Raw genomic sequence first — 15,671 nt, 5'->3', positions numbered from 1 at the left:
CGGAAATTAACGGGAAATGCGAAGTTCCCGGGAAAGCTAGCGAAGACTATTTCTATGATCCATTTGGCTCGTTCACTCACTCTCTCACTCAATTTCTGAATAACTAATTATCTTCCTTCAATTTCTGAATAATCTGAAACTCTTTTTCTCTTTCTCTCTGTGATTTTGAAAGCTAGCAATGGATGAAGAATACGATGTCATAGTTCTCGGAACCGGATTGAAGGAATGCATCCTCAGCGGTCTTCTCTCCGTCGACGGCCTCAAAGTATTAATGTCCCACATTTATCATATCTATATTTACTGAATAATGATGATGATGATACAATTGAATGGATCAGGTGTTGCATATGGATAGAAATGATTATTATGGAGGAGAGTCCACATCTCTTAATCTCAATCAGCTTTGGAAGCGATTCAGAGGCGCTGATAATCCTCCTAACCATTTGGGTTCCTCCAAAGAATACAATGTTGATATGATCCCAAAAGTAACTACTTACTTTCTTCTTTTTCTACATTTTCAATTTATTTGTTTTCTCAACGTTATTGATCTTATCTTTTTGAATGACTTTGAGTAAGTAAGTCTCACATCCACTATTATTTATTTCATTGTCCATGAGCTTTGAGATGAAACCTTAACAATTAATTGCATTCACTTTTACAAGGTTTTGTTAATTATACTTGGCATTTGTGTTCTTTAAGGAATTGCACCAATGAGTGTGTAGTAAGACTAAGAGGCAACCCGACACAACTATGATGACAACATAAAAATCAAAAGATAAATTTAATAATAACATAAAAATGTAAGATAAATGCAATGAGAACATAAAGTTAAGGGAGGTCAATACAATTTTTGAAAATTAGGTCAAATCTCAAGGAGGTTTCTCCCAAAATTAGGAGTAAACTTTTCATACATATTTCACATGAAGTCCATCATTGAATTTCTTTAACACCACACCAGGCTGATCCCTACTGATTTAGTTGAAAGACCAAGTTGTTGATGCTGCGAATAATTGATTGTGAGAGAAGATTCACTTTCAGTCAAGCTTGGTAACAACAGAACTATAAACTTGTTTGAGATGTTGTGCTCTTAATTATGGGGTTTACTGGTCAGTAAAAACTAGAAAAATGTGGATAGAGCTCAGCTTGAAATCTGAATAGCAGTTTGCCTCTTCTTCACCTAGAGTTTTTGAATTGCATAATCTTCTACAGATATCAAAAGTAGTACTCTAACTTGACCTACCAATAAAATCCAAATCATGTACCCGAAAAATCTGAACCGCAGCGGATTTGACTAACTTTTTAATCGTAGTTAAGAATTTTGTTAAGACAGAAAATGAAGCACCAGACTGGGATTGTCTCTTGCTGCTTGCTATTTTTCACCTTTTCCTAACTTTCTGTTCTATTTACACTTCAACAGTTCATGATGGCAAATGGTACTTTGGTTCGTGTTCTAATCCACACAAATGTTACCAAATATCTAAGTTTCAAGGCTGTGGATGGCAGCTTTGTGTACAACAAAGGAAAGGTTCGAAGCTAAGTAAACTTTTCTCTGTGGCTAGAATCAAATCACCTGCCATTCTTAAGATCTTCTCTATCAATCTGATGAATTGGAATGCTTTCTGCAGATTCATAAAGTACCAGCAAACGATGTGGAAGCTTTAAAATCACCCCTTATGGGACTGTTTGAGAAGCGGCGTGCTAGGAAGTTTTTCATTTATGTGCAAGACTATGACGAAAATGACCCAAAATCTCATGAAGGAATGAACCTTAACCAAGTTACAGCAAAAGAACTGATTTCGTACTATCTCGTTGCCATTTCCTTTGAGTGTCTATTCTGTTTACTGTGTGTATGAAAAATAATTTCTACAATAAGAGACTGGCTGTTACTTTATCATCCACACTTTCTGAATATTATTCATGATGGACAAAAAAAAATTGTACATGTAATTGAATTTAAACTGGGGGACTTATATTAGTTGAGTGTTGCATTTTTTTTATGGAAATGGTAGAAAATCAAAGCTAGGGAAAGTGTTATAGCAATTTCCAACTTACTGGACGAAGGATATTCTTTCGGGATGATGAACCTTTATGAGCTATCTCTGAATTTTGTGATTTGGTTATTAATTGTCACACAATGAAATTTACATGCTTGCATGTTTTTTTAATCAAAAGGTCATCTATGGATGAAAAGAAACTTGAAATTTGTTTTTTGATAGGAAATATGGCTTGGATGACAACACAATTGACTTCATTGGCCATGCTTTGGCTCTACATTTGGATGATGAATACTTAACTCAGCCTGCGATGGATTTTGTGAAAAGAATGAAGGTATCTAGTTTTTCTATTGCAAAGTTACTTGTTCCAATTTCATATTGAGTACAGCTTTAAAATTGTAGTGCTGGTTTTTGTAAGGTCATCTTGTAGTTCTTACTGTTTCCTTCAACATGCATTGTCTCAGATTACAGTTCATATGTATGTTGATGACATTTGGAATATTCTTGATTAGCTTTGGTACTGTTTTTAATTTCCTTGTGAATTTAGGATTAAGTTTCCTTGTGAATTTATATACGAGGCTGAAGAAGCAAATTTGCATCAGTTTGTTACAACACTGCATTATCCTCAATTTCAATTTCTGTGATGTTGTGAATATGCATGCAAAGTAACAAATAGGAGGGTCTAATTTATTTTAACTGTGGCTTTAATAAAGCTATATGCAGAATCCTTAGCACGTTTTCAGGGTGGATCTCCTTATATTTATCCACTCTATGGACTGGGAGAGCTTCCTCAGGTTTGAAATAGACATCTTAAGCAACAAAAGAGTGTGCTTTGGGAATCTTCTATTTACTTTAACTATATGATGCTAAATTGGCAGGGATTTGCTCGTTTGAGTGCTGTTTATGGTGGCACCTACATGCTGAACAAGCCTGAATGCAAGGTATTATATGATTGAGAGTATAAAACTACACCTTATGTACTGTGATCTTCTTGAACTTAGCTCACAGAGCTGTTTTTGCACTACCAATGAAATATGAAAAATTATGGTACTTGGAATATTTTGTATCTTCATATTTGTAGTCTGTTTAATAACTGACAAATCAATTCTCTTTCATAGTGATTAAACATAAAGACTGTCATCACCGTATCCTTTATTTACTTGATTAAATCCTAGCCTGATCTTGTGGCACCTGAAAATTGATAAATTGTCAATCAATTCATTTTAGGATGTATTGTGAGTTGTGTCTATATATAGCTTTACTTACTGAAGTAGTGGGAAATGACAATGAATGCTACTAATGACAGGTTGAATTTGATGAGAATGGAAAAGCCATAGGTGTGACCTCTGAAGGAGAAACAGCAAAATGCAAAAAAGTTGTCTGTGATCCTTCATACTTACCAACCAAGGTATGCAACTCACTAGATCACCCAATAGGAAGATCATTCTGAGTTCTATTCTTTATAATGAAACCATCTATGATCTATCAATAGGTGAAGAAGGTTGGGAAAGTGAACCGTGCTATTTGTATTATGAGCCATCCTATCCCAAACACCCATGACTCTCCATCAGTCCAGGTTATTCTGCCTCAGAAACAGCTTGGGCGTAAATCAGATATGTATGTTTGCCAAACTTTATTATGTTCGTGATTTTCTTTTTTTGCCAAATCTCTTACACTTATCCATTGAACTTATTTCCAATGTGTGCTTTAATGTATTAAATAAAACTTGGGTTTCAGCATTGATAGGACAAATACAAGTGAAATATAGTATTGTGTTCAGTGTTCAGCATAAAAACCCTGTGCGTTTTAATGCCTTTATAGCAAGATCTGGTGGACTAGGTCCAAAGAACATTGTTTCAGAAAATGACATTTTCATTCAACTACTTACATATTTGTTTTCCTGTAAATTACATTCAGAATGAAATTGTCTCCACATATGCAGCAATTCATCAACCACAAATATGTGTTTGTAACATCATGTCACAATAAAATAGTATACTTGATGTTACAGTACCTTAATCTATGCTTTAGGTACCTTTTTTGCTGCTCCTACTCCCATAATGTAGCTCCAAAGGGAAAATATATTGCTTTTGTGACAACGGAAGCAGAGACAGATAATCCTCAGGAGGAATTGAAGGCTGGCATAGATCTCCTTGGACCTGTGGATGAAATCTTTTTTGACTGCTATGATAGATATGAACCTGCTAACCAGAAAGATGTAGATAGTTGCTTCATATCCACAGTAAGTATAATTTAAAGGGCAATATTTTTACTTATGATTAGTTTCACAATTTAACTGGAGCTCTGTAAGTCCTTCTGTAGATAGGGTTCTTTTTTATTTTCAAATGCTTTATGCATGAGAACCTGGTTCAGTATTCCACTTTATCAAGTCCCATTGCAAGAATATTAGGATTGTTAGCTCTGCCACTCTAATGGGCCATTTATTTTTCTCTTCATCAAGAATGCTTATATATTAACTTCTCTAGAACACTGCTTCAAGCTTTGTTTCATGGGTGTTCAAGATTAATTTGAGGGGGGAGAGTTTTTACTGCACATATTTATCTGTTTTTCTTGTAACCGCTGATCAAATTCTGAAATATAATCTCTGCAGAGCTATGATGCAACAACACATTTTGAAACCACAGTGAGAGACGTGATTGCCATGTACAACAAGATAACTGGAAAGGTAAATAGTACTTTTAATTCTGTCTTTGATCAATATTCGAATTTTTTTGATATCCATGAAATGTAGAATTAATTTGTCCATTTTTGCATGTTTGGGAAAATAAAAGGAAATTGCTGTATTTTAAATTTTCTGGTTTAGTTTTTCAGTCTCAAGACCAAATCAGAAGTATTATGTTTTTGTTTTTATCATAATATGACATGTACTGATCAGAAGTAAACAATTTAGCATAGTTGGAAAAGTAACGAGACCTCATACACCATCTTGAAAACCCTCAGAACGTTAATCTCTAATGATAGAAGGTAACTGTCAGCTATCTCAATTGTTAAGCCACTAGGATTGGAGTACTGGTGAGGGGTTTGGGTAGATTGCATGAGTTTACAGGGTAAAATCTCACTGCCACCATTGTACCAAAAGAAGGTATCTTAGTTGTTTTCTCATCAAGTTACAGGTTAATGCACTTCTTGCACGGATAATGGATTATCAGGATAACCTGTATAGACAGTAATACCTCTGATTTGGTTATTCATGCAATAATTGGATATGCAATAAAAACCCTATCAAATTGTTGTTATTCATGCAATAATGTAGTAACTATAGGAAGAAAGGAAAAGAGTAAAGGAAGAAAAAATAGAGATAGTTCTAACTTTTAAGGATAAAATTAGCTTCCAAACCTTTTCTTTTCATTTATCATCTCCTTGAAGTTTAAAGAGAACAATGACATTTCCTTTGAGTATGCGAAAGTATGCCACTCCTATGAGTTTACATTAGTGACAGGGCTGTTTATTTCCGGGTTCTGGAACATGAAAAGTTTCATTTCTAGTTTGATTTTAGATGTTGAGATAAGGTATGTTAACTAACTCATTTTTTGATTGCTTCATTTTTTTAGGAATTGGACCTGTCTGTGGATCTGAGTGCTGCCAGTGCTGCTGAGGAATGAAAGTTCAGTTTTCAGTGCCGAAAGCGGCATCAGCGCCATTGCACTAACTCTTCAATATTATACTTTCCTAGCTTATTTGCACTCTTCTCCTCTAATGAGAAGAGAGATTTCTCCTCTTCATGCAAATTGTTTGTTCTTATAGCTAACTCTTATAGAATTCATTAGCCTCTTGAACATTAGGACAAAGAAGTTTATGAAATTCACTCCCAATTTCCCACAAATATCTATCGAAATATTTTTCATCTTTCTCCTTGTCCTTGATCAACTGCTTAAAAATGGCAGTGTCATCACCCCAATTTTATGATTGCAGTATGGGAATAGAAGATTCTTGCTTTGCAGGACAAATTTCTTCTTGAGATACTGCTGCATTGCCCCAAACGATATTACCCTTTGTTTGCTAGAATATAATACTATGCCCCTTTTGTACCAAAAGATAATAAACATAACTTTATATACTTGGGTGGATCATTTTCATATCCATATATAGATAGTTCAGTCGAACTTGCCAGTGCCTTGCAATAATATTAGAATGCTGAAATCAGGCCTGGTAAAAGCACAAAGTAGTCTTTCAAGTTTTTCGTCTGGGACAACCAGTAATGATTTTTTAAAATTTAAGGACACAAATCTAAAGTGGAGGCAGTAATTATACATAAAATATGTACACAATAATGCATCATTTCAACTGAAGGAGAGTAAGTGAATAAAGTATAACACTGTATCCGTCTCACCGTATTTGATACCTAGACTTTTCATGAAACTTGAGTAGATAGTGGAAGTTGGGATAGAGCATTACCTGCACCTCAGTCTCACTACATGTTCCTAGCTCTAACCTACTAAACTACCAACACTGAGACAACAACCGCAGAGGTTTTTTCCACTAGATGGAGTTGGTTACTTGGAGTAAATGTCATCAGATTGTTTAGTTGCTCCATTTTAAAAATCAAGTTTTCTCTTGATGATTTTTATATATCTAAGTTTGGGAGTGTGCATATACATAATCAGTCCCAGGTAGTTTGATAGACATTTTTGTTTGGAAAGGAGAGACGGTTTGTAGAAGTTTGTTTCTGTGTACATAAGATTGTTAATATCGAGTAAGACTGGTTTAGAAACAACAGCCTCAGTTAGAGGAATTGGCACAAAACCACCAAAGAACAAAAAATGGGAATTAATTTCTTTTTTCTCCAGCATTTTCTTCTTAGGATACATTAGCAAGAAATGTAAGAATTTCTACGATACAGAAGTGAATCCAAACCAGTACATGAATATATATCCTATGTTTGGCCAAAAGAACAATTGAAAGCAAAAAGTACAGATTACTCTACTCTCTCTTTGATTTCGAGAGAGCTTTCTTTCTCTGTGCAAGCATGTACCGATACATGTGAGGGCTACCTGCATAAAATAATAACATCCAAACAGCTACAAGGTCAGCATAAGGAATATTAGCCAATGGTCATCAATGGTAAGAACAAGAGATGATGAGTTCATGCCTGGAACGTAGATTCCCAATGCAACAATAGCGGCATAGAAGTAATCGAATGAGAAGTTCCATGTGTTAGGCATCCGTATGCAATAATTCTCAGATGCCTGAAAATTATCATACGTTATTAATCATGAAAAAACACCATATCAAATAGTTCCAGAATCAATCATGGGTGACAAACTATCAACGCTCTCCTATTTCTCTTGTCACTTCAGGAATCCTAAGACAACACAGGTGGTCAAGGTTTTGAAAGATAAAGGGTGGCCCGGTGCATGAAGCTTCCACCTAGTGGAATCTGGAAAGGACTTATGTGTGCAAACTCCCTGTGAACAAGCAGAGAAACTGTTTCTAGGATTTGAACTCATGACCTTAGGTCAGAAGGCAAACAACCTTACCATTGAGCCAAGGCAATGCACGATGCAAAATTTCAGCGAGAAGATCACCCTTTCTCTCTTGACTAGACCAAAGTTTGTAAGCACCTTCCTGTATTGAGGAAGCCCTCTTACAGGACTTGCCCTCAGTATTAGTAATATAAGGGCAAAAGGACAGGATATATATTTGTGACAAACAAAACAAAATACAACCAGGGGGCCTAATTCTCCTACAAGCTTCTAAAAGCATTGTGGACATTGCCTGTTCTAATTCTTTACCTTGATGAATGGCAAGGCGGTGTATATTAGACCAACTTCACTGCTAATGCCTGTTGGATAAAGCAATAAGAAAGTGCTATATCTGCAAGGACAATATTGTATTCAATATAACAGCAAGGTAAGATTTGCCTAATACTGTACTCCACAGTCCATACTGCAGGCTCAATATTCAAACGACATACCTGAGCCACAAGAGCCATGACGGGGCAAATCCAAAAGCCTCTTTAAAGCCAAAGAAAGAATAGCGAATGATCTGCAATTGCAACAGCAAAGATTGATCCTTTTTAATAATTCTCTTCCCTTTTCAAACATTTTTGTATAGAGAAAACAAAGGAATATGGCTAGCATAAGCAAAAAAGGAATAGCAGGGGAAGATGTGGCACCAAGCATAAAGCTTTCCATGGCAGATTTTCAGTCACCCTACTCGCTAATTTACATCGCGAACAAATTATAGGTTCTCATAGCCATTGCAATAAAAAACTTATCATTTTACGTAAAACATACATCGACCACACTTAGTATCTAATCAATGCCATCATAAAGTCTAATCTTCCACTATTTGTTTCACATCAATGACATCTCGAGACTGCCTTTATATGGTAGGCAGTAGGCACAAGAATCGGACTTTTGGAATTTGTATTATTTGAATCCTAAGGTCATTAAAAAGAGAGAGATACAGATGTAACGATTAAAAATTGGAAGAGGTTGCAGACTTGCAGTGTTTCTCTCTTCTGGTTGAATCGGTAACTTAAACGTAAGATCAAATCTTTTCCACCACTTACTAAACCCTATACTATCCTTGAATTAAACCGCCGCCTCTTTTAAAGAGAATTTATCCCTGGAATGAGTTATCTTATTCTAATGCATGGGACCCACCAATCCACCAACCGTACTACACACATAATTAATAAATTCACTAGTTTACGCACTTTCGCTTTCTACCAAGGATGATAGTTGAATTTTCAAAATATAAACAAACAGGAAACGGAAAAAATAGGTGTGCTTAAGTACAAATATAACAAGTCAACAACCAAACAAGTAATTGTGAAGGACTTGCCTCAGTGATAGACCAACTGATTAGTAGGGAGCTAACGAGCACATGAGATTGAGTCTGTCGATCACAGATCCATGGTAACTTGTCAATAAAAGATTAATTAGTAATTTAAATGATAAGCAAAAATAGATTTTTTTTAAAATCAATTTTGTCTTAACCTCAGGGAAACTCCATAGAATGCCCCAAGTCAGGTACAACCTTGAACCTATCTGTGGCAAAGTTGCTGATACGGGAGACCTCACCAACCCTTCATCGTTAACAAGAAAAAGAAGAGTATCCATAAATAAACAGTAAATCAATTCCATTTTTTATTAAATTGTAGTTGCGATTTCGATTGCATTATGTTGTTTACAACAATTGCGGGAAAATGTGGCGCCACAATAGCTGTCACGATGCAAAACAATCAAAGCCGTGATTAAATTAAAGACAACAATTCACAACAATGAGCAGCGAATTACTCACCCACCAAACCATGAAGAATCTAGCACACCATGCAATCCAACGCCAAGCCAAAAAAAACCCAAGCAGAAACTTTAGACAAATCCCACAAAAAAAACTTTGGACAATTTCTGATAAAACAGATAAAGGGGTGTTTCCAAAGTAAATCAAAATCAGTTCTTGTTGGAACCAAAACAAAAATACCTCTAACACAGCAGCGGTTTGAGCAAAAAGCAATGGCTTTTCGGCTGCACTGTAGACATTTTCATGGCCCGTTTCCTTCAAAGTCTTCAAAACATGATAAAGAACTTGAACCCTGCAAAAATGAAGAGATTTGAGCAAGTTGCATTCAGAAACGAGTCCATAGTAATAAAAGAGAAAAGAGAAAAGGAGAGTGAATAGTGAATAATACCATCCAACGAATACAGTCCAATTGTAAGCGGTGAGGTAGAGGCGCCTGAGAAGGGATGAGAAACCAGCCATTGATTTGAGATCTGTTAGTGAAAGAGAAGAATGAAAAACATAGGATTTGAAGAAGAATTGTTAAATTAAATAGTAATAAAAATGGATCTTTTATTGATTATTATTGAGGGTTAGATCCTCTCTATTAAAAATACCTAAAAACTAATATAAAAAAATTAAATGATAGCTCTATATCGGAGAGGATTCTTTCCTATTATAGAGGTGTGTGTATGTGTGTCTGGTTTGGTTTGGTTGTTAGCTGAATTAAAATGATAAATGGTCCAGTTGGGTAGTTCAACTCCTCAACTACATTCAATGTTTTTTTCCAATTAAATTAGGAGCAGATGTTAGTTACATGGTTGGGTCAGCCTCAAAATACAATGATACTTCTATTCCCATTTGTTTTTCCTTCTACCTATGTTCGTGATTATGGATTTATATGTCGAAACTTAAATCAGATTTCTCAACTAAATTGAAAATTTAGGATTTAGTTTCTCGAGTACTTAATATTTTGCAGATAGATCCCTTTATTTTAGTTTCTGTTTTATTTCTTCTAACATATCAAAAAATAATTTATATTGTAATATATAGTATTGAGCCGTAATTATATTTAAGGATGTATTATTTGATATTTTTCGTCTTATATTATTTAATATATTTTAATTTAAGTAAGGGTGAAAAATACTAATCACATAGAAAATAATATATTATGAAAAAACTTATAAACACTCTTTAAATTAACATAATCAAGAAATGTGTTTTATAATGGTGTAGATAAATAAGAATAGACGTGGTAATTATATTTTTTATTTCTTTGGTTTGGTAATTTATCTTTTAAATGATTTTTTACTTTAACTTTCTAAGATTTTCAACGTAGTTATTTTTTACTAGCTTTCATTTTCAATGAAATATTCCAATATATATCATCCAATATTCCAATATATATCAATGATATCATCCAATATCCGAATCCTCTGAATCTATGTTTTCTCATGGAAGCACTCTCTCAAGTCGTATGGCCCGAACCCGAGTGGAAGACTGGGCTTCTTTCATTGGACCTTCGGAACACAAGGCCCACATAAATTTTTACAACAATTGATTCATGTCCGAGAGTTTCAGACCAATATATACATTAAATAACAATCAGGGTGGATTCACTTAATCTACGAGAAAATTTAAAAAATATTATTTCACATATTAATCATTAATTCTAAAAAATTTAATAATTTAGATTTACTCACTAATTAAAACTATTAAATTTTTAAAAAAATTAATAACTAAATGTATAATAAGTTTTGAAGTAAGTGGGTCATCTTTCTTTAATATTTATGCTTTGTGTATAAGACATCTTTATTGTTATTATATGTAAAGGTTAATTTGACTTTTTACTAAGAGTAAGTGAACAATCAATATAATCGTATTGTTTAACAAATTTTAAAGTTATACATGAATATTAAATTTCATTTTATCTACCACATTATTAGCGAGAAGCTGAGTCAAATAAATAGACAAATATTATTTGTCTTAAATCGTGTCTCACTCTCTATCTCAAGTCAACTAGAATGTTAGTTTTTATTACCTTTTGTTTTAAAAAATTTATTTTATTCACATGTCAATATATGATTGGTCTGGGACAAGGACTGAGACACCATTAAAGATAAGTAGGATAAAGATCTCCTGTACTTATTGGTGTTCACGGTAATAAACAAAACCAATCAAAATATATTATTTAATTAATTTTTTTTATAAAAAACATAAATTAATATTTTATATTATTTTGATAAATGTTATTCATTAGAAACATGATGATAGGATTTTCTTGTGACGGAGAATTTTTGTCTGATACACGTGATCCCTATCCCAAATAAATCTCCCATTCTTAGCACGTTTCATATACTAAACAAATCATTCATTGGTGGAAACTCATACTAGTTATGATTTAGTTCAATCTTAATTGAGATTAAACTATGAGAAAAAGATGCAATGCATCTATTGATAGAGTTAAAAAATTTGCACTACCATTACATGTTTATCATTAAAATTTAATTATTATCAAATTTTAAATATAAATAATAAATGATATAAAATAATTGTGTATAAATATTTTTATTATCGGTATGTATATATATATATATTACACTTTTAAACTATATAATGAGAGTAATTAAGGTGTCGTTATGGAATGATCTTACTTCTTCAAGTAGGACAAGGATTTGTTATTCTTAAGCATGTCCCAAACCAATTACAATATGTTACACCAATTAAAAAATTAAAATATTTATAATTTTGTCTATTTTTGTTTCATTATGATTGATTTGGGACAAACTTTAAAACATACTTAGAGACTTAGGGACAGCTTAACCTCATCCTTCCATTATTGATGATGAGCTATTGATTAATTTCAATTCCGTAGTATGTGGCAACCATAATAATCACAACCCCTGTCCGTCAACTATTCCTTCTAAATTAAAGTTGTTGGAAAAGGGAATGTTATTCTATTCTAAAATCACAATCATAGATCTCAATCAAGCACTTATATTAAGAAAAATGCTAAATGTAGTAATAAATGATTTTGTAACTAGTTTTATTCTTCATAGTAATCAACTCCTCCTTTTCACCATATAGACCACCAAATATTGTTAACATGTAATGACGAAAATTTGTTTATTAGGAGCATATCTTTTATTTTATAATATATGTTATTTTATGTGTTATGAGTTATGATTTGTCAAAAAATAATTAAAAATTGATTTTTTTATTTAAATACATTTTTAATTTTTGAATTTAAATTTTTGATCTATCGTCCTATTATATACCAAAATATGGTGTCAAGTCTTTGTATGCGTACTCTACAGATTTACTTAAAAGACTAATTAGTCTTTGTATGCGTAATCTACAGATTTACTTAAAAGACTAATTAGTCAATAGGTGCACTACTCTACTTATAATTAGATCACTAAACAAAATATAAATTATAAATATGAATATAAATAAAAGTAAACGAACTATTTGAGAGAGCCTAAAATACTTTTTTGATCGAACCTTCAAGTTTTGTTAGAGAATGTGGCCTATTCCGTTTATAGCCAACGAGTCAAGGTCCTACATTCACTGCTTTCATTGGCACCCATATTTCTGGTTAAGGACAATATCATGCAATCAAGATCTTACACAACCAAAAACACAACCATGACATTCATTTTTATATAACGAAAAATAACGTGTACGAGTACAAGGCAACTCGGTATTATACATTTATATTACTTTAAAGAGGTAAAATCATTTTATGAATATTAATTCAATCGCTAAGAAGACAATAAGCTAAACCAACAATAAACTGATCTTCGATCACTAGATTAAAATTACACGGAGTTAAAGTTGTTTACAGCTATTGTTCAATAAGTGACAGTTTATTCATTTATTATTGTATAATAACACAGTGAGGTAAAATCAAAAGTCTCTGACGAATTTAAGTAAATATTTCAGACAAAATGTTAACGCGGTCTACATATCTATCATCATTGTCAATAACAAATGAGAATCCTCAATTGAGCTTTGTATTTCAGTTGCAATATTTAATGCATTAGTGCAGTCTACTTTACATGTATAATACAAATAAATTATAAGATTAAAATTTACGCAATATAAGTGTAAAGTTTTTTACACTGTCAAAACAAAAATTGATTTATATTAATTTTGTTTAATAGTCAATAATGATTAATATATAAACGTAAATTATTTACTCACAGTATAAAAATAATTACATGTATACATATTAAATCCATAAATTATTAGCTTTGTTTTCTAAGTCATTATTTTTAATTGTGTTCTATCTTTAAAAGAGTTTAATATTGTACATTAATAATATTATCATTCTTTACCATGTTAACTCATCATCAATCATTAATCTGCACCAAAACATTAACGGTTAAGTATGTTAGGTTTTTTATGTTAATAAGATGAGGACCTTTTTCAGAAGAGAATATTTGCAAAAATATTTGGGACCTAAAGTAAGGGCTTTATTAACTTTACCCGTTGATTATCCATAACCATCGATTTCTCAATCAACGGAGCTAATTACACACTTTAGGTTGTAAAGTGCACCTTACTTTTCAAACATAAAAAGGTATCTAACAAATAGTCAAAATAATATTCATATGAAATTTAAATAACATTTTCAATAAATAGATTTAAGGTTACATATATTTACTAATACTATAACTAAATTATTATGTAAATGTAAACATAATGAAGATGCCCCACATATTTCCTTATCTACATGTTTGCATTAAAAGTTATTGCAAATATTGGTAATCCTCTAAAAGCGAGAAGGCATGATCTTAAAGACGAATACGAAGTTTCCGTAATTATTTATGTTCATCAATATAGGCAAAAATATCTTTAAATTTGTACACTAAACTCACTAAAGTATGTTATGTGGATATACAAATGCCTTGTAATATGTCGACAGACATTTCATGTGAGCCCGTATTTTTATTTTATGATATTAAGTATTAAATTTGTATTTTTTATTTTAGAGAATTATAATATTTTTATTGGATATATTTCATGTTATAATTTTTATATTTATTATAATATATAACTTAAAATGAGATGTATTAATTATAATTATGAAAATAGAATCATGATGATAATTATTCCAAATTTTTACTTTATATAATATATAAGTTATTATAAAATAGAAACATCAACTGTCAACTTATCATAGCACATATGTTTTTCACCTAAACATAATAAAATAACATTTTTATCACTTAAAATATAAATAAATTAAAATATTTGTTTCTTCGTTAATGTAAGAATGTTTATTTATTTATTAATGAGAAAATAATACGGAGCCATTTACTCCACAAATGTCAACTGCACATAATACGGGTTCTGCATTGAACTCCAGCTATAAAATATAGAGCCATAAATGTTCAAACTAAGAGCTCACATGCAAATTAAAATAGTAATTCAAGTATTCCGTTGAGTTGTTGATAGTTGTGGACTAAATGGCTCCGTATTTCCCAGCTTGATTTTTTATTTTATAATATGAGATTTTTTATACACTAGTAACATAAGATTTCACACTGGTATGGTAAATCTAGAGTGATCTGAAAGATTAAAAATTCGATTTTTAGGAGCGACACTTGTTAGAAGAGATATCCATAAATTTCAAAAAAGATTAATTTCTTACCAAAATGTGAGAAATATATTTGATAAAAAACTCAACAAAATTATTTTTCTCAACTCTGGATATTATGGTAATTTCTACCACTCTATAAAATCAATAACGAACATAAATATGATATCATTCGGTAGTAATTTATAAAATTCATTTCACATCAATTTTCTTTGTCTTAAATAGGGGTGTCAATATGGACATTGCATACGGGCCAGCCCACATTGTCCACAAAAAATGCGGGCAGAGCATGGTATTTTTGCCTGTTAGCCTATATTGCCCAGTCCGTTTGCCTACTTTATTAGCGAGCATTTTAAACGGACTCTACGGGCTACCCGCGGACATTATATTTCAACCATTTAAAATTTTAATTTTGAACCAGTGGTTCAAACTCCTTTACATTATTACATATTTATATTTATAATTTGCAATTCCTTTTATTTCACCCACACACTCACAGCCACATTGTTAGTGTTCTACACTTCTACATCAATCCACTCTTTCATCTTCAATTCTTCATTCACTCACCACACACCCAACTCTCTTCTTTCTTATTTTATTTCCACTCCATTCATATTTCACTTCCATCTTCATTATTCAAAGCTCAACACATTCCATCTTAGTTTTCACTTCTTCTTCCTTCAACTTTTATTAGCATTCACTATTGTTGTTTTTCTAATGTAAATAGGAAAATGCCTGCGGGCCACCCGTTAGCCCATTTTAAAACGGGCAGGGTATGACTTTTTGTCCATTAACCAATTACAGACATACCCGACCCGCTTAAATAA

General features: G+C 32.3%; 2 protein-coding genes across 2 annotated transcripts; one reads left to right on the top strand and one right to left on the bottom strand.

Moving 5' to 3' along the window:
- Positions 123-5,763, top strand: LOC109349146 (guanosine nucleotide diphosphate dissociation inhibitor At5g09550-like). Its single transcript, XM_019589846.1, has 12 exons — positions 123-265; positions 339-485; positions 1,418-1,525; positions 1,626-1,798; positions 2,217-2,328; positions 2,708-2,788; positions 2,873-2,935; positions 3,301-3,402; positions 3,487-3,611; positions 4,026-4,236; positions 4,606-4,680; positions 5,567-5,763. Exons 1-12 carry the CDS (start codon positions 179-181, stop codon positions 5,615-5,617), a joined length of 1,335 nt encoding a protein of 444 aa, XP_019445391.1. The 5' UTR covers positions 123-178; the 3' UTR covers positions 5,618-5,763.
- On the bottom strand, positions 6,765-9,820 carry LOC109349147 (very-long-chain (3R)-3-hydroxyacyl-CoA dehydratase PASTICCINO 2A-like). Its single transcript, XM_019589847.1, has 9 exons — positions 9,652-9,820; positions 9,444-9,555; positions 9,264-9,282; positions 8,960-9,048; positions 8,805-8,858; positions 7,930-8,000; positions 7,748-7,829; positions 7,105-7,201; positions 6,765-7,006 (listed from the first exon to the last, which is right to left on the bottom strand). Exons 1-9 carry the CDS (start codon positions 9,720-9,722, stop codon positions 6,936-6,938), a joined length of 666 nt encoding a protein of 221 aa, XP_019445392.1. The 5' UTR covers positions 9,723-9,820; the 3' UTR covers positions 6,765-6,935.

This window comes from Lupinus angustifolius, chromosome LG06 (genome assembly GCF_001865875.1).
Source record: "Lupinus angustifolius cultivar Tanjil chromosome LG06, LupAngTanjil_v1.0, whole genome shotgun sequence".
NCBI classification, from domain to species: Eukaryota; Viridiplantae; Streptophyta; class Magnoliopsida; order Fabales; family Fabaceae; genus Lupinus; species Lupinus angustifolius.
The sequence above is the reverse complement of the archived record's forward strand: the minus strand, read 5'-3'. Positions and strand labels throughout refer to the sequence as shown.